Genomic DNA, 18,913 nt, shown 5'->3' on the forward strand with positions numbered 1-18,913 from the left:
TTCATATTCATGCGATAAGCAAAAGAGGTCATGAGGTCACATTTATTAGAGATCCATACACATGATTACGGGAGTCTTCCTTCTGGACCCGGGGTCCACGTGTGCGTCCTCACTTATTCTTCGCGGACTTCTTGTGGGTGGCGTTGGGGTTGCTCCGCCTCCTGCCGCCGCCGCCCCGCCCGTCTCTGATCTGCAGGTTGGCGGCGCGGCTGTCGACGTCGTTCTGGCAGAAGGGAGACCCCCCCACGGCGGAGTCCGGGTCCAGCACGTCCGTCTGCTGCCGCGCCTTACGGGACTGCCGCTGCTGGGGGGCGCGCTGGTCCTCCACCAGCAGGGGGTTGCTGCTGTGCTTCCCGCCCTGGGGCAGAGGCAGCGGGTGCTGCCGCGGGGGTCAGGACTGCGTGTGTGCGTGTGTGCGTGTGCGTGTGCGTGTGTGTGTGTCTCACCCTCAGCCCGCGGGGGTTCAGGACCTTGGGGTTCCTGGAGAAGTGGACCTGGGTGCTGCCGTCCTCCCCCAGTGTCACCGCCAGCTTCTTCAGCGTGGCGTTGCCACAGTGGGGGCAGAAGGCTTTGGTCATGATGCTGGTGGTCCTGCAGGGGGAACCACAGACTGAGCTCGTGGTCCTCGGGGTCCAGGTTCTGGCCTCCGGCGGACTGGACTCACCTGAAGCAGGCGTGGCATCTCAGGATGTAGTTCCTGGCCTGCCGGATCAGCATCCCGTTGACGGACAGCACGTGGAGCCCGATCTGGATGAGGACGTTCTGGAGAGAGGACCAGCGGATCAGACCCTCAGCGGACCGGTCCTGATCAGACCCTCAGCGGACCGGTCCTGATCAGACCCTCAGCGGACCGGTCCTGATCAGACCCTCAGCGGACCGGTCCTGATCAGACCCTCAGCGGTCCGGTCCTGATCAGACCCTCAGCGGTCCCCGCTCATCCTCAGTGAGTTGTATAACAAGTTTGGGTCAGCATGGAGTCCAGTGGAGCCACTAGGTGGCGCTGTGACTGGACGTCTCTCCTGGAGACCAGGACCTACATTACATGTTTAAGAAAAGTGGGCACGGCCTGGAACCGAACACGGGTCAGCGGGTCAGCGCTCATACCTCTACGCCACCAGTCAGCTGCAGGGGACACGATGCTGGACTCATTCTTTATTTAGTCGGTGTTCAGGCCTGAGGATCCATGAAGCTTTAGATCACTTTAAGTTTAGAACGAAACAAAGTCAACGATGGTGAAAAGTCTTTTTGTGCACATATACTGCATGTTTGGAGTGATTAGTCCCAATAGTGTAGAAGTTAAGGGCATTGAAAAACAAGACACGCCCCTAAGAGGTTGATTGGTCCATATAATCTGACAATGAGACATCAGAGACCTTCATCACAGCTTCACTCGTCACACGACGTCTCATCACAATCTGACCCGGCGTGAAGGAGAAGGCGCCAACTATGTGGTTTCACCAAATCACAATGGCCGAAAACCTAAGTAGGCGGGGCTTAGGGATCTGAGAGGCTCCTCCAGGCCCAAGTGGATATGTGTGAGACGTTCAAGCCAATCAGACGTTCTGGGTGAGGGGCGTCGCCGGGCAGACTGAGGGGGCGCTAGAGAGCAACTTTTTAAAAAACAATTTTGAGGTCGGGGTCCGACGTCTATTTCACCGAACCTGACGAGCTCGCACTTTGGGATAAGTTACACCCCCCAGGCTGCGGTCAAAGTACCTGGTGGACCCTCAAGGACCTCCAGGTGTGACCTGCATGACCCTCAAGGACCTCCAGGTGAGACCTACATGACCCTCAAGGACCTCCAGGTGTGACCTGCATGACCCTCAAGGACCTCCAGGTGTGACCTACATGACCCTCAAGGACCTCCAGGTGTGACGTACATGACCCTCAAGGACCTCCAGGTGTGACCTGCATGACCCTCAAGGACCTCCAGGTGTGACCTACATGACCCTCAAGGACCTCCAGGTGTGACGTACATGACCCTCAAGGACCTCCAGGTGTGACCTACATGACCCTCAAGGACCTCCAGGTGTGACCTGCATGACCCTCAAGGACCTCCAGGTGTGACCTGCATGACCCTCAAGGACCTCCAGGTGTGACCTGCATGACCCTCAAGGACCTCCAGGTGTGACCTACATGACCCTCAAGGACCTCCAGGTGTGACCTGCATGACCCTCAAGGACCTCCAGGTGAGACCTACATGACCCTCAAGGACCTCCAGGTGTGACCTACATGACCCTCAAGGACCTCCAGGTGTGACCTGCATGACCCTCAAGGACCTCCAGGTGTGACCTACATGACCCTCAAGGACCTCCAGGTGTGACCTGCATGACCCTCAAGGACCTCCAGGTGTGACCTACATGACCCTCAAGGACCTCCAGGTGTTACCGGCATGACCCTCAAGGACCTCCAGGTGTGTCCTACATGACCCTCAAGGACCTCCAGGTGTGACCTGCATGACCCTCAAGGACCTCCAGGTGTGACCTGCATGACCCTCAAGGACCTCCAGGTGTGACCTGCATGACCCTCAAGGACCTCCAGGTGTTACCCGCATGACCCTCAAGGACCTCCAGGTGTGACCTGCATGACCCTCAAGGACCTCCAGGTGTTACCTGCATGACCCTCAAGGACCTCCAGGTGTGACCTGCATGACCCTCAAGGACCTCCAGGTGTGACCTGCATGACCCTCAAGGACCTCCAGGTGTGACCTGCATGACCCTCAAGGACCTCCAGGTGTGACCTGCATGACCCTCAAGGACCTCCAGGTGTTACCTGCATGGCGAAGTCGGTGGTCAGACATCCCACTGTGACATCAGCCGGAGCCGTCCAATCAGCGGAGTCCATCTTCAGCTGCCTGATGTTACTGGGAGTGATCCATCCTCCTCCTCCCTCCTCCTCCTCCTCTTCAGGCTCGTTCTCTTTGTCTTCGTCTGATTGGTCCTCTGTCTGCAGGGGCGTGTCCTGCATGGGGACGTCGTCCATGGTCTAGACATCAACAGTAATGACTCAGACATGGGTTCATGTTCTGGCTCGTGATTGGTCCATTCAGTGCTGGAGAACGGTCACATGACTCACCAGCAGCTCCAGCAGCCGGTCGATGGAGGCCAGCGGCGCCCGCCAGAACTGGAAGCTGTTGAACTGCGAGTCTGTCTGGTTCTGATGGACCTCCGGCACCGGGTCCTGGTGAGGGAAGGGACATGACTCACTAGAGGATCTATAGTGAACATGACTCACTAGAGGATCTGTAGTGAACATGACTCACTAAAGGATCTATAGTGAACATGACTCACTAGAGGATCTGTAGTGAACATGACTCACTAAAGGATGTATAGTGAACATGACTCACTAGAGGATCTATAGTGAACATGACTCACTAAAGGATCTATAGTGAACATGACTCAGAGGATGTATAGTGAACATGACTCACTAGAGGATCTGTAGTGAACATGACTCACTAAAGGATCTATAGTGAACATGACTCAGAGGATGTATAGTGAACATGACTCACTAGAGGATCTATAGTGAACATGACTCACTAGAGGATCTATAGTGAACATGACTCACTAGAGGATCTATAGTGAACATGACTCACTAAAGGATCTATAGTGAACATGACTCACTAGAGGATCTATAGTGAACATGACTCACTAGAGGATCTGTAGTGAACATGACTCACTAAAGGATCTATAGTGAACATGACTCAGAGGATGTATAGTGAACATGACTCACTAGAGGATCTATAGTGAACATGACTCACTAAAGGATCTATAGTGAACATGACTCACTAGAGGATCTATAGTGAACATGACTCACTAGAGGATCTATAGTGAACATGACTCAGAGGATCTATAGTGAACATGACTCAGAGGATGTATAGTGAACATGACTCACTAGAGGATCTATAGTGAACATGACTCAGAGGATCTATAGTGAACATGACTCAGAGGATGTATAGTGAACATGACTCACTAGAGGATCTATAGTGAACATGACTCACTAAAGGATCTATAGTGAACATGACTCACTAGAGGATGTATAGTGAACATGACTCACTAGAGGATCTATAGTGAACATGACTCAGAGGATCTATAGTGAACATGACTCACTAGAGGATCTATAGTGAACATGACTCAGAGGATGTATAGTGAACATGACTCAGAGGATGTATAGTGAACATGACTCACTAGAGGATCTGTAGTGAACATGACTCACTAAAGGATCTATAGTGAACATGACTCAGAGGATGTATAGTGAACATGACTCACTAGAGGATCTATAGTGAACATGACTCACTAGAGGATCTATAGTGAACATGACTCACTAGAGGATCTATAGTGAACATGACTCAGAGGATGTATAGTGAACATGACTCACTAAAGGATCTATAGTGAACATGACTCACTAGAGGATCTATAGTGAACATGACTCACTAGAGGATCTATAGTGAACATGACTCACTAGAGGATCTGTAGTGAACATGACTCACTAGAGGATGTATAGTGAACATGACTCACTAGAGGATCTGTAGTGAACATGACTCACTAGAGGATCTATAGTGAACATGACTCAGAGGATGTATAGTGAACATGACTCACGAGAGGATCTATAGTGAACATGACTCACTAAAGGATCTATAGTGAACATGACTCACTAGAGGATCTATAGTGAACATGACTCACTAGAGGATCTATAGTGAACATGACTCAGAGGATGTATAGTGAACATGACTCACTAGAGGATCTATAGTGAACATGACTCACTAAAGGATCTATAGTGAACATGACTCAGAGGATCTATAGTGAACATGACTCACTCGAGGATCTGTAGTGAACATGACTCACTAAAGGATCTATAGTGAACATGACTCACTAGAGGATCTGTAGTGAACATGACTCACTAAAGGATGTATAGTGAACATGACTCAGAGGATGTATAGTGAACATGACTCACTAGAGGATCTATAGTGAACATGACTCACTAGAGGATCTGTAGTGAACATGACTCACTAAAGGATGTATAGTGAACATGACTCAGAGGATGTATAGTGAACATGACTCACTAGAGGATCTATAGTGAACATGACTCAGAGGATGTATAGTGAACATGACTCACTAGAGGATCTATCGTGAACATGACTCACTCGAGGATCTGTAGTGAACATGACTCACTAGAGGATCTATCGTGAACATGACTCACTAGAGGATCTATAGTGAACATGACTCACTAAAGGATCTATAGTGAACATGACTCAGAGGATGTATAGTGAACATGACTCAGAGGATGTATAGTGAACATGACAGAGGATGTATAGTGAACATGACTCACTAGAGGATCTATCGTGAACATGACTCACTAGAGGATCTATAGTGAACATGACTCAGAGGATGTATAGTGAACATGACTCACTAGAGGATCTATCGTGAACATGACTCACTAGAGGATCTATAGTGAACATGACTCAGAGGATCTATAGTGAACATGACTCACTAGAGGATCTATCGTGAGCCATCACTAGTGAACATGACTCACTAGAGGATCTATCGTGAGCCATCACTAGTGAACATGACTCACTAGAGGATCTATCGTGAGCCATCACTAGTGAACATGACTCACTAGAGGATCTATAGTGAACATGACTCACTAGAGGATCTATTGTGAACATGACTCACTAGAGGATCTATAGTGAACATGACTCACTAGAGGATCTATTGTGAACATGACTCACTAGAGGATCTATAGTGAACATGACTCACTAGAGGATCTATCGTGAACATGACTCAGAGGATCTATAGTGAACATGACTCAGAGGATCTATAGTGAACATGACTCACTAGAGGATCTATTGTGAACATGACTCACTAAAGGATCTATCGTGAGCCATCACTAGTGAACATGACTCACTAGAGGATCTATCGTGAACATGACTCACGAAAGGATCTATCATGAGCCATCACTAGTGAACATGACTCACTAGAGGATCTGTAGTGAACATGACTCAGAGGATCTGTAGTGAACATGACTCACTAGAGGATCTATAGTGAACACGACTCACTAGAGGATCTATCGTGAGCCATCACTAGTGAACATGACTCACTAGAGGATCTATCGTGAACATGACTCACTAGAGGATCTATAGTGAACACGACTCACTAAAGGATCTATCGTGAGCCATCACTAGTGAACATGACTCACTAAAGGATCTATCGTGAGCCATCACTAGTGAACACGACTCACTAAAGGATCTATCGTGAGCCATCACTAGTGAACACGACTCACTAAAGGATCTATCGTGAGCCATCACTCGTGAACATGACTCACTAGAGGATCTATCGTGAGCCATCACTAGTGAACATGACTCACTAAAGGATCTATCGTGAGCCATCACTAGTGAACATGACTCACTAGAGGATCTATCGTGAGCCATCACTCGTGAACATGACTCACTAAAGGATCTATCGTGAGCCATCACTAGTGAACATGACTCACTAGAGGATCTATCGTGAGCCATCACTCGTGAACATGACTCACTAAAGGATCTATCGTGAGCCATCACTAGTGAACATGACTCACTAGAGGATCTATCGTGAGCCATCACTAGTGAACATGACTCACTAAAGGATCTATCGTGAGCCATCACTAGTGAACATGACTCACTAAAGGATCTATCGTGAGCCATCACCGTGAACATGACTCACTAAAGGATCTATCGTGAGCCATCACACGTGAACATGACTCACTAAAGGATCTATCGTGAGCCATCACTCGTGAACATGACTCACTAAAGGATCTATCGTGAGCCATCACTCGTGAACATGACTCACTAAAGGATCTATCGTGAGCCATCACTAGTGAACATGACTCACTAAAGGATCTATCGTGAGCCATCACTCGTGAACATGACTCACTAAAGGATCTATCGTGAGCCATCACTAGTGAACACGACTCACTAAAGGATCTATCGTGAGCCATCACTAGTGAACACGACTCACTAAAGGATCTATCGTGAGCCATCACTAGTGAACACGACTCACTAAAGGATCTATCGTGAGCCATCACTAGTGAACACGACTCACTAAAGGATCTATCGTGAGCCATCACTCGTGAACACGACTCACTAAAGGATCTATCGTGAGCCATCACTAGTGAACACGACTCACTAAAGGATCTATCGTGAGCCATCACTCGTGAACACGACTCACTAAAGGATCTATCGTGAGCCATCACTAGTGAACATGACTCACTAAAGGATCTATCGTGAGCCATCACTCGTGAACATGACTCACTAAAGGATCTATCGTGAGCCATCACTAGTGAACATGACTCACTAAAGGATCTATCGTGAACATGACTCACTAAAGGATCTATCGTGAGCCATCACTAGTGAACATGACTCACTAAAGGATCTATCGTGAGCCATCACTAGTGAACATGACTCACTAAAGGATCTATCGTGAGCCATCACTAGTGAACATGACTCACTAAAGGATCTATCGTGAGCCATCACTAGTGAACATGACTCACTAAAGGATCTATCGTGAGCCATCACTAGTGAACATGACTCACTAAAGGATCTATCGTGAGCCATCACTAGTGAACATGACTCACTAAAGGATCTATCGTGAGCCATCACTAGTGAACATGACTCACTAAAGGATCTATCGTGAGCCATCACTAGTGAACATGACTCACTAAAGGATCTATCGTGAGCCATCACTAGTGAACATGACTCACTAAAGGATCTATCGTGAGCCATCACTAGTGAACATGACTCACTAAAGGATCTATCGTGAGCCATCACTAGTGAACATGACTCACTAAAGGATCTATCGTGAGCCATCACTAGTGAACACGACTCACTAAAGGATCTATCGTGAGCCATCACTAGTGAACACGACTCACTAAAGGATCTATCGTGAGCCATCACTAGTGAACATGACTCACTAAAGGATCTATCGTGAGCCATCACTAGTGAACACGACTCACTAAAGGATCTATCGTGAGCCATCACTAGTGAACATGACTCACTAAAGGATCTATCGTGAGCCATCACTAGTGAACATGACTCACTAGAGGATCTATCGTGAGCCATCACTAGTGAACATGACTCACTAAAGGATCTATCGTGAGCCATCACTAGTGAACATGACTCACTAAAGGATCTATCGTGAGCCATCACTAGTGAACATGACTCACTAAAGGATCTATCGTGAGCCATCACTAGTGAACATGACTCACTAAAGGATCTATCGTGAGCCATCACTAGTGAACATGACTCACTAAAGGATCTATCGTGAGCCATCACTAGTGAACATGACTCACTAAAGGATCTATCGTGAGCCATCACTAGTGAACATGACTCACTAAAGGATCTATCGTGAGCCATCACTAGTGAACATGACTCACTAAAGGATCTATCGTGAGCCATCACTAGTGAACATGACTCACTAAAGGATCTATCGTGAGCCATCACTAGTGAACATGACTCACTAAAGGATCTATCGTGAGCCATCACTAGTGAACATGACTCACTAAAGGATCTATCGTGAGCCATCACTAGTGAACATGACTCACTAGAGGATCTATCGTGAGCCATCACTAGTGAACATGACTCACTAAAGGATCTATCGTGAGCCATCACTCGTGAACATGACTCACTAAAGGATCTATCGTGAGCCATCACTAGTGAACATGACTCACTAAAGGATCTATCGTGAGCCATCACTCGTGAACATGACTCACTAAAGGATCTATCGTGAGCCATCACTAGTGAACATGACTCACTAAAGGATCTATCGTGAGCCATCACTAGTGAACATGACTCACTAAAGGATCTATCGTGAGCCATCACTCGTGAACATGACTCACTAAAGGATCTATCGTGAGCCATCACTAGTGAACATGACTCACTAAAGGATCTATCGTGAGCCATCACTAGTGAACATGACTCACTAGAGGATCTATCGTGAGCCATCACTAGTGAACATGACTCACTAAAGGATCTATCGTGAGCCATCACTCGTGAACATGACTCACTAAAGGATCTATCGTGAGCCATCACTAGTGAACATGACTCACTAAAGGATCTATCGTGAGCCATCACCAGTGAACATGACTCACTAAAGGATCTATCGTGAGCCATCTCACGAGAACATGACTCACTAAAGGATCTATCGTGAGCCATCACTAGTGAACATGACTCACTAAAGGATCTATCGTGAGCCATCACTCGTGAACATGACTCACTAAAGGATCTATCGTGAGCCATCACTAGTGAACATGACTCACTAAAGGATCTATCGTGAGCCATCACTAGTGAACATGACTCACTAAAGGATCTATCGTGAGCCATCACTAGTGAACATGACTCACTAAAGGATCTATCGTGAGCCATCACTAGTGAACATGACTCACTAAAGGATCTATCGTGAGCCATCACTAGTGAACATGACTCACTAAAGGATCTATCGTGAGCCATCACTCGTGAACATGACTCACTAAAGGATCTATCGTGAGCCATCACTAGTGAACATGACTCACTAAAGGATCTATCGTGAGCCATCACTAGTGAACATGACTCACTAAAGGATCTATCGTGAGCCATCACTCGTGAACATGACTCACTAAAGGATCTATCGTGAGCCATCACTAGTGAACATGACTCACTAAAGGATCTATCGTGAGCCATCACTAGTGAACATGACTCACTAGAGGATCTATCGTGAGCCATCACTCGTGAACATGACTCACTAAAGGATCTATCGTGAGCCATCACTCGTGAACATGACTCACTAAAGGATCTATCGTGAGCCATCACTAGTGAACACGACTCACTAAAGGATCTATCGTGAGCCATCACTAGTGAACATGACTCACTAAAGGATCTATCGTGAGCCATCACTAGTGAACATGACTCACTAAAGGATCTATCGTGAGCCATCACTCGTGAACATGACTCACTAGAGGATCTATCGTGAGCCATCACTCGTGAACATGACTCACTAAAGGATCTATCGTGAGCCATCACTAGTGAACACGACTCACTAAAGGATCTATCGTGAGCCATCACTAGTGAACATGACTCACTAAAGGATCTATCGTGAGCCATCACTAGTGAACATGACTCACTAAAGGATCTATCGTGAGCCATCACCAGTGAACATGACTCACTAAAGGATCTATCGTGAGCCATCACCGTGAACATGACTCACTAAAGGATCTATCGTGAGCCATCACTAGTGAACACGACTCACTAAAGGATCTATCGTGAGCCATCACTAGTGAACATGACTCACTAAAGGATCTATCGTGAGCCATCACTAGTGAACATGACTCACTAAAGGATCTATCGTGAGCCATCACCAGTGAACATGACTCACTAAAGGATCTATCGTGAGCCATCACTGGTGAACATGACTCACTAAAGGATCTATCGTGAGCCATCACCAGTGAACACGACTCACTAAAGGATCTATCGTGAGCCGTCACTAGTGAACACGACTCACTAAAGGATCTATCGTGAGCCATCACTAGTGAACATGACTCACTAAAGGATCTATCGTGAGCCATCACTAGTGAACATGACTCACTAAAGGATCTATCGTGAGCCATCACTCGTGAACATGACTCACTAAAGGATCTATCGTGAGCCATCACTCGTGAACATGACTCACTAAAGGATCTATCGTGAGCCATCACTAGTGAACACGACTCACTAAAGGATCTATCGTGAGCCATCACTAGTGAACATGACTCACTAAAGGATCTATCGTGAGCCATCACTAGTGAACACGACTCACTAAAGGATCTATCGTGAGCCATCACTAGTGAACATGACTCACTAAAGGATCTATCGTGAGCCATCACTAGTGAACATGACTCACTAAAGGATCTATCGTGAGCCATCACTAGTGAACACGACTCACTAAAGGATCTATCGTGAGCCATCACTAGTGAACATGACTCACTAAAGGATCTATCGGTGAGCATCACTAGTGAACATGACTCACTAAAGGATCTATCGTGAGCCATCACTAGTGAACATGACTCACTAAAGGATCTATCGTGAGCCATCACTAGTGAACATGACTCACTAAAGGATCTATCGTGAGCCATCACTAGTGAACATGACTCACTAAAGGATCTATCGTGAGTGAGCCATCACTCGTGAACATGACTCACTAAAGGATCTATCGTGAGCCATCACTAGTGAACATGACTCACTAAAGGATCTATCGTGAGCCATCACTAGTGAACATGTCTCACTAGAGGATCTATCGTGAGCCATCACTCGTGAACATGACTCACTAAAGGATCTATCGTGAGCCATCACTCGTGAACATGACTCACTAAAGGATCTATCGTGAGCCATCACTAGTGAACATGACTCACTAAAGGATCTATCGTGAGCCATCACTCGTGAACACGACTCACTAAAGGATCTATCGTGAGCCATCACTCGTGAACATGACTCACTAAAGGATCTATCGTGAGCCATCACTAGTGAACATGACTCACTAAAGGATCTATCGTGAGCCATCACCGTGAACATGACTCACTAAAGGAACTATCGTGAGCCATCACTCGTGAACATGACTCACTAAAGGATCTATCGTGAGCCATCACTCGTGAACATGACTCACTAAAGGATCTATCGTGAGCCATCACTAGTGAACATGACTCACTAAAGGATCTATCGTGAGCCATCACTAGTGAACATGACTCACTAAAGGATCTATCGTGAGCCATCACTCGTGAACATGACTCACTAAAGGATCTATCGTGAGCCATCACTCGTGAACATGACTCACTAAAGGATCTATCGTGAGCCATCACTCGTGAACATGACTCACTAAAGGATCTATCGTGAGCCATCACTCGTGAACATGACTCACTAAAGGATCTATCGTGAGCCATCACTCGTGAACATGACTCACTAAAGGATCTATCGTGAGCCATCACTCGTGAACATGACTCACTAAAGGATCTATCGTGAGCCATCACTCGTGAACATGACTCACTAAAGGATCTATCGTGAGCCATCACTCGTGAACATGACTCACTAAAGGATCTATCGTGAGCCATCACTCGTGAACATGACTCACTAAAGGATCTATCGTGAGCCATCACTCGTGAACATGACTCCTGACTGACTCACCAGGAGCTCCAGCAGCTGGCTGTCGATGGAGGGCAGCGGTTCTCTCCAGAACTGGAAGCTGTTGAACTTCTCACAGCTCGACGTCGCCCTCTGGTGGACGCTCAGACTGCCCACATGTTTCTGAAGGACCGTCAAGGACAAGACAAAGTCAACGCTGTCCAGCGGATGTTTGTTTCCACTTGATCGATAATGGAGGAGCAACACAAGGACGCCTGACCTGGGAGGGGAAGTGGAAGCCTGCTACGTTCACTGGCGTCTCTGGGTGGCGCGGTGTGCTGTGGACGTCCACCTGAAACACACGAACCGTCACTTAACAAGTCCGGCTTCGCACCGAGAGGCCCGTGTGAGGGAGCTCCGGCCTCACACACACTCCTGTGAACTACGTCACCTTGAGCTGTGGCTCCTTCTTCAGGTGCTGGCCGCCAACGTGCTCCAGCTCCAGCTGGTAGGTCAGAGCCAGGACTTTGATGTCCGTGGCCGACAGACTCAGGTAGTCTCCGGTCTTCTTGGAGAACTCGGTCACTGAGAAGACACCCCAGAGTTCAGGTTCAGTGTACCCAGCCGTGTTCTGGTTTAGATTAGCTTAACCTGTCGGACTTGTTTAGGTTTAAAATACATTAACCTGTCTGAAGTGTTCAGGTTTAGTGTTCAGGTTTAGTTTAACCTGTCGGATGTGTTCAGGTTTAGTTTAACCTGTCGGACGTGTTCAGGTTTAGTTTAACCTGTCTGAAGTGTTCAGGTTTAGTTTACCCAGCCTGACTTGTTCAGGTTTAGTTTAACCTGTCGGATGTGTTCAGGTTTAGTTTAACCTGTCGGACGTGTTCAGGTTTAGTTTAACCTGTCGGACGTGTTCAGGTTTAGTTTACCCAGGCGGACGTGTTCAGGTTTAGTTTAACCTGTCGGACGTGTTCAGGTTTAGTTTAACCTGTCGGACGTGTTCAGGTTTAGTTTAACCTGTCGGACGTGTTCAGGTTTAGTTTAACCTGTCGGACGTGTTGAGGTTTAGTTTAACCTGTCGGACGTGTTCAGGTTTAGTTTAACCTGTCGGACGTGTTCAGGTTTAGTTTACCCAGGCGGACGTGTTCAGGTTTAGTTTAACCTGTCTGAAGTGTTCAGGTTTAGTTTAACCTGTCGGATGTGTTCAGGTTTAGTTTAACCTGTCGGACGTGTTCAGGTTTAGTTTAACCTGTCGGACGTGTTCAGGTTTAGTTTACCCAGGCGGACGTGTTCAGGTTTAGTTTAACCTGTCGGACGTGTTCAGGTTTAGTTTAACCTGTCGGACGTGTTCAGGTTTAGTTTAACCTGTCGGACGTGTTCAGGTTTAGTTTACCCAGACAGACGTGTTCAGGTTTAGTTTAACCTGTCGGACGTGTTCAGGTTTAGTTTACCCAGGCGGACGTGTTCAGGTTTAGTTTAACCTGTCGGACGTGTTCAGGTTTAGTTTACCCAGGCGGACGTGTTCAGGTTTAGTTTAACCTGTCGGACGTGTTCAGGTTTAGTTTAACCTGTCGGACGTGTTCAGGTTTAGTTTAACCTGTCGGACGTGTTCAGGTTTAGTTTACCCAAGCGGACGTGTTCAGGTTTAGTTTAACCTGTCTGAAGTGTTCAGGTTTAGTTTAACCTGTCTGAAGTGTTCAGGTTTAGTTTACCCAGCCTGACTTGTTCAGGTTTAGTTTAACCTGTCGGATGTGTTCAGGTTTAGTTTAACCTGTCGGACGTGTTCAGGTTTAGTTTAACCTGTCGGACGTGTTCAGGTTTAGTTTACCCAGGCGTACGTGTTCAGGTTTAGTTTAACCTGTCGGACGTGTTCAGGTTTAGTTTAACCTGTCGGACGTGTTCAGGTTTAGTTTAACCTGTCGGACGTGTTCAGGTTTAGTTTACCCAGACAGACGTGTTCAGGTTTAGTTTAACCTGTCGGACGTGTTCAGGTTTAGTTTACCCAGACAGACGTGTTCAGGTTTAGTTTAACCTGTCGGACGTGTTCAGGTTTAGTTTAACCTGTCGGACGTGTTCAGGTTTAGTTTACCCAGGCGGACGTGTTCAGGTTTAGTTTAACCTGTCGGACGTGTTCAGGTTTAGTTTACCCAGACAGACGTGTTCAGGTTTAGTTTAACCTGTCGGACGTGTTCAGGTTTAGTTTACCCAGGCGGACGTGTTCAGGTTTAGTTTAACCTGTCGGTCGTGTTCAGGTTTAGTTTACCCAGACAGACGTGTTCAGGTTTAGTTTAACCTGTCGGACGTGTTCAGGTTTAGTTTACCCAGGCGGACGTGTTCAGGTTTAGTTTAACCTGTCGGTCGTGTTCAGGTTTAGTTTACCCAGACAGACGTGTTCAGGTTTAGTTTAACCTGTCGGACGTGTTCAGGTTTAGTTTACCCAGGCGGACGTGTTCAGGTTTAGTTTAACCTGTCGGTCGTGTTCAGGTTTAGTTTACCCAGACAGACGTGTTCAGGTTTAGTTTAACCTGTCGGTCGTGTTCAGGTTTAGTTTACCCAGACAGACGTGTTCAGGTTTAGTTTAACCTGTCGGACGTGTTCAGGTTTAGTTTACCCAGGCGGACGTGTTCAGGTTTAGTTTAACCTGTCGGACGTGTTCAGGTTTAGTTTACCCAGACAGACGTGTTCAGGTTTAGTTTAACCTGTCGGACGTGTTCAGGTTTAGTTTACCCAGGCGGACGTGTTCAGGTTTAGTTTAACCTGTCGGTCGTGTTCAGGTTTAGTTTACCCAGACAGACGTGTTCAGGTTTAGTTTAACCTGTCGGACGTTTTCAGGTTTAGTTTACCCAGACGGACGTGTTCAGGATGTGGCTCCTTAAAGGTCAGCTGGTAGGGCAGGAAGGCCAGACTCTTCCTGGTGGGTTTGTCCCTGATCTCATTCACCACATCTCTCAGTGTGTAGATGTTGCTGCCAATGTCCTGCAACACAAGCCAGACACATACATCACTATACCATAGAGGACTAGAACCATACAGGGTAACATCACTATACCATAGAGGACTAGAACCATACAGGGTAACATCACTATACCATAGAGGACTAGAACCATACAGGGTAACATCACTATACCATAGAGGACTAGAACCATACAGGGTAACATCACTATACCATAGAGGACTAGAACCATGCAGGGTAACATCACTATACCATAGAGGACTAGAACCATACAGGGTAACATCACTATACCATAGAGGACTAGAACCATACAGGGTAACATCACTATACCATAGAGGACTAGAACCATACAGGGTAACATCACTATACCATAGAGGACTAGAACCATACAGGGTAACATCACTATACCATAGAGGACTAGAACCATACAGGGTAACATCACTATACCATAGAGGACTAGAACCATACAGGGTAACATCACTATACCATAGAGGACTAGAACCATACAGGGTAACATCACTATACCATAGAGGACTAGAACCATACAGGGTAACATCACTATACCATAGAGGACTAGAACCATGCAGGGTAACATCACTATACCATAGAGGACTAGAACCATACAGGGTAACATCACTATACCATAGAGGACTAGAACCATGCATAACATCACTATACCATAGAGGACTAGAACCATACAGGGTAACATCACTATACCATAGAGGACTAGAACCATGCAGGGTAACATCACTATACCATAGAGGACTAGAACCATACAGGGTAACATCACTATACCATAGAGGACTAGAACCATGCAGGGTAACATCACTATACCATAGAGGACTAGAACCATACAGGGTAACATCACTATACCATAGAGGACTAGAACCATGCAGGGTAACATCACTATACCATAGAGGACTAGAACCATGCAGGGTAACATCACTATACCATAGAGGACTAGAACCATACAGGGTAACATCACTATACCATAGAGGACTAGAACCATGCAGGGTAACATCACTATACCATAGAGGACTAGAACCATGCAGGGTAACATCACTATACCATAGAGGACTAGAACCATGCAGGGTAACATCACTATACCATAGAGGACTAGAACCATGCAGGGTAACATCACTATACCATAGAGGACTAGAACCATACAGGGTAACATCACTATACCATAGAGGACTAGAACCATGCAGGGTAACATCACTATACCATAGAGGACTAGAACCATGCAGGGTAACATCACTATACCATAGAGGACTAGAACCATGCAGGGTAACATCACTATACCATAGAGGACTAGAACCATACAGGGTAACATCACTATACCATAGAGGACTAGAACCATACAGGGTACCATCACTATACCATAGAGGACTAGAACCATGCAGGGTAACATCACTATACCATAGAGGACTAGAACCATGCAGGGTAACATCACTATACCATAGAGGACTAGAACCATGCAGGGTAACATCACTATACCATAGAGGACTAGAACCATGCAGGGTAACATCACTATACCATAGAGGACTAGAACCATGCAGGGTAACATCACTATACCATAGAGGACTAGAACCATGCAGGGTAACATCACTATACCATAGAGGACTAGAACCATGCAGGGTAACATCACTATACCATAGAGGACTAGAACCATGCAGGGTAACATCACTATACCATAGAGGACTAGAACCATGCAGGGTAACATCACTATACCAGGGCTCTCAAGTTTTGAAGACAGGCAAGCGTGAGATTTCCATCAGCACCCGATACAGCTGACCGTTGCGCGCGCCGACATCGAGCCGAAAAGAGTTGTTGACGGGGTGGGGGGGGGTGCTAGTGACTATTTCTACTCCGAGAAACGCAGACCGGCGTCGGAGCTCTGCTGCAGCGGAACAATCGATCGGCGTATTGAGCACCCCTGCATTCAAGCATTAAATAGCCGAGAGGTTTTTTCAGCGTGAGGAATTCGTTGTGTGGCGGGAGTGCGTGAGATAAGACCGAAATGCGTTTGACTTGAGAGCCCTGCTATACCATAGAGCAGTGGTCGCCAACCCGTCGATCGCGATCGACCGGTCGATCTCGGAGACGTTCCCTGTCGATCTCCAAAATAAAATGAAAATAAATTCTGAAACACATTGTTCCTTGTTTTCGAACATTTTCTGAGGTGTCTTCTGAAATGTTTTCTTTCTGACTGGAAGATTGACGTCAGAAAAGATCTCCGCCTGATTCATGAACGCCTGAAAACGGGTTCGCTTACACAGCCGTGTTGTCAGCTGTGCGCCCCGAAAGAGGGAACGTACCACGACAGGTGGGGTGCAGGGGAAATGCAGAAAGACCTTTATTGATAACTTCACATATTACACAAGCTCAAAGTACACCGACATAAAACTAAGTCATCAATAAATACATGTTGAAATGCCTGTACCTTCGTGTACATGTTTACGTTACGGCATTAACAGGTTACGCCTGTGCATGCTCGACAGCTGAGATTCTTGGCGACTTGCCAGGTCTTACCTCCGTGAGTTCGGCTTTTCTGCTGTTGTCCTTCAAAACAAAAGCTCAACATTGAGCTTTTGTTTCTTGTCTGACGGAGCAATATGGTTTACTTGAAAGTGATTGCAATTGCATTTATTCTATTATTTGAAAAGGGACAGAGCAGGAGTCACAAATGGTGATTCTCATATTTATTATTATGATAATTATTTAAATCTGAGGATGTCTGTTGAGTTGATGTGAACGTAATCACCAACAGTCTGAGTTCAGAACCAATCCCAGATGAGAAAACGTTCATGAATACCAATTTTGCCCCGAAAAACTCGTCAGTGGAGTTGAGAAAATCACCAAATCAAAGACCAGGAGCTGGATTACTGACAGACAGCTGACAGACGGCCTCAGACTGGCTGTCTGTGCTTATGAACTAACTACAAGCTCACAGACAGAGTTCAGTCACAGCCATCACACTGACTGGAGTCACATGACTTGATGGCATTATGATGAGAGCTGAACTTACATGAGTTGCACTGACTGATCATGTTGTCAGTGTTGTGCTGTAATGTAAATAAATACAACATTTATATTGGTAGTTCATCCAGCTGCTCATTGCAAATGTGTTTTTTCTTGTTCATATTGTGTGCGGTTAACAAATATCTTACTTGTTATATTACACTTAAATTCTGTTTACCTGGTCTCATCAATTTGAACGCTGGACCAAAATGACAATTAGGCCAAATAAAAAGTCGTAAGTCCAGTCTGGACCGTCGTTTTCTCTCAACGCCTCAAAGGTAGATCTTGCCGGTCATGAAGGCGGAGGTCAGGGATCTTGGGCTCAAAAAGGTTGGTGACCACTGCCATAGAGGGTGACCATTGACCGTCCCTCTCAATATCGATACAAAAGGTGACGCAGCCTAACCGGAAGTGACGCGTTTAAAGTCAAGAGAAAAGCAGCTTCTTCAGAACTGATTCGTCACCATGACAACGCCCTTCTCCCGCAGCAATGGATGAATGTGATAAATATACATATATATATATATATATATATATATATTGTATGTATGTTTATTTTGTGGATGGAAGATGGAAAAGGTGTCCTTGTAGAGAATGTAAATACATCGTTCCGGTGTCCGGTCCGGTGTCCTATACCGGACCGGACACCGGACAGACTGACGTCACTTCAACAAAACGCATCTTTAATTACGGTAAATATAAACTCACCTGCAGCGGAGCTTTCTTTAAAAAAGCTCCAGCGTCCGCGACAACATGCGCCACCAGGGTAGCCGCCATTTTGGATATGTTACCGGAAACTGGTCCGACCAATCAGAAGAGGCGAAAGAGTCTCTTGACAAAGAAAGCGC

The 18,913-nt window shown here is 46.4% G+C and overlaps 1 protein-coding gene across 2 annotated transcripts; it reads right to left on the reverse strand.

Annotated features, from left to right (window-relative positions):
* Positions 1–24: 24 nt before the first annotated feature.
* On the reverse strand, positions 25–18,874 carry nob1 (NIN1 (RPN12) binding protein 1 homolog). 2 transcript variants are annotated; one of them, XM_056411950.1, is made up of 10 exons: positions 18,774–18,874; positions 14,935–15,067; positions 12,543–12,676; positions 12,372–12,443; positions 12,155–12,274; positions 3,076–3,180; positions 2,773–2,961; positions 665–762; positions 447–591; positions 25–379 (listed from the first exon to the last, which is right to left on the reverse strand). In XM_056411950.1, the coding sequence occupies exons 1-10, from the start codon at positions 18,840–18,842 to the stop codon at positions 110–112; spliced, it is 1,335 nt and encodes a 444-aa protein (XP_056267925.1). In that variant the 5' UTR covers positions 18,843–18,874; the 3' UTR covers positions 25–109. The 2 variants fall into 2 exon arrangements, with proteins under 2 accessions (XP_056267925.1, XP_056267924.1); XM_056411949.1 differs by having other exon boundaries at positions 2,773–2,985.
* Between the last annotated feature and the right edge of the window lie 39 nt (positions 18,875–18,913).

The sequence above is a fragment of the Pseudoliparis swirei genome, chromosome 4, assembly GCF_029220125.1.
Source record: "Pseudoliparis swirei isolate HS2019 ecotype Mariana Trench chromosome 4, NWPU_hadal_v1, whole genome shotgun sequence".
NCBI classification, from domain to species: domain Eukaryota; kingdom Metazoa; phylum Chordata; class Actinopteri; order Perciformes; family Liparidae; genus Pseudoliparis; species Pseudoliparis swirei.

Coding starts and splice junctions, on each gene's coding strand:
- nob1 (XM_056411949.1), bottom strand. CDS start 18,842: ATGGCGGCTACCCTGGTGGCGCATGTTGTCGCGGACGCTGGAGCTTTT. Junction 12,444..12,542: donor AGAAGGAGCCACAGCTCAAG/GTGACGTAGTTC, acceptor CGTGTGTTTCAG/GTGGACGTCCACAGCACACC. Junction 12,275..12,371: donor GCTTCCACTTCCCCTCCCAG/GTCAGGCGTCCT, acceptor ACGGTCCTTCAG/AAACATGTGGGCAGTCTGAG.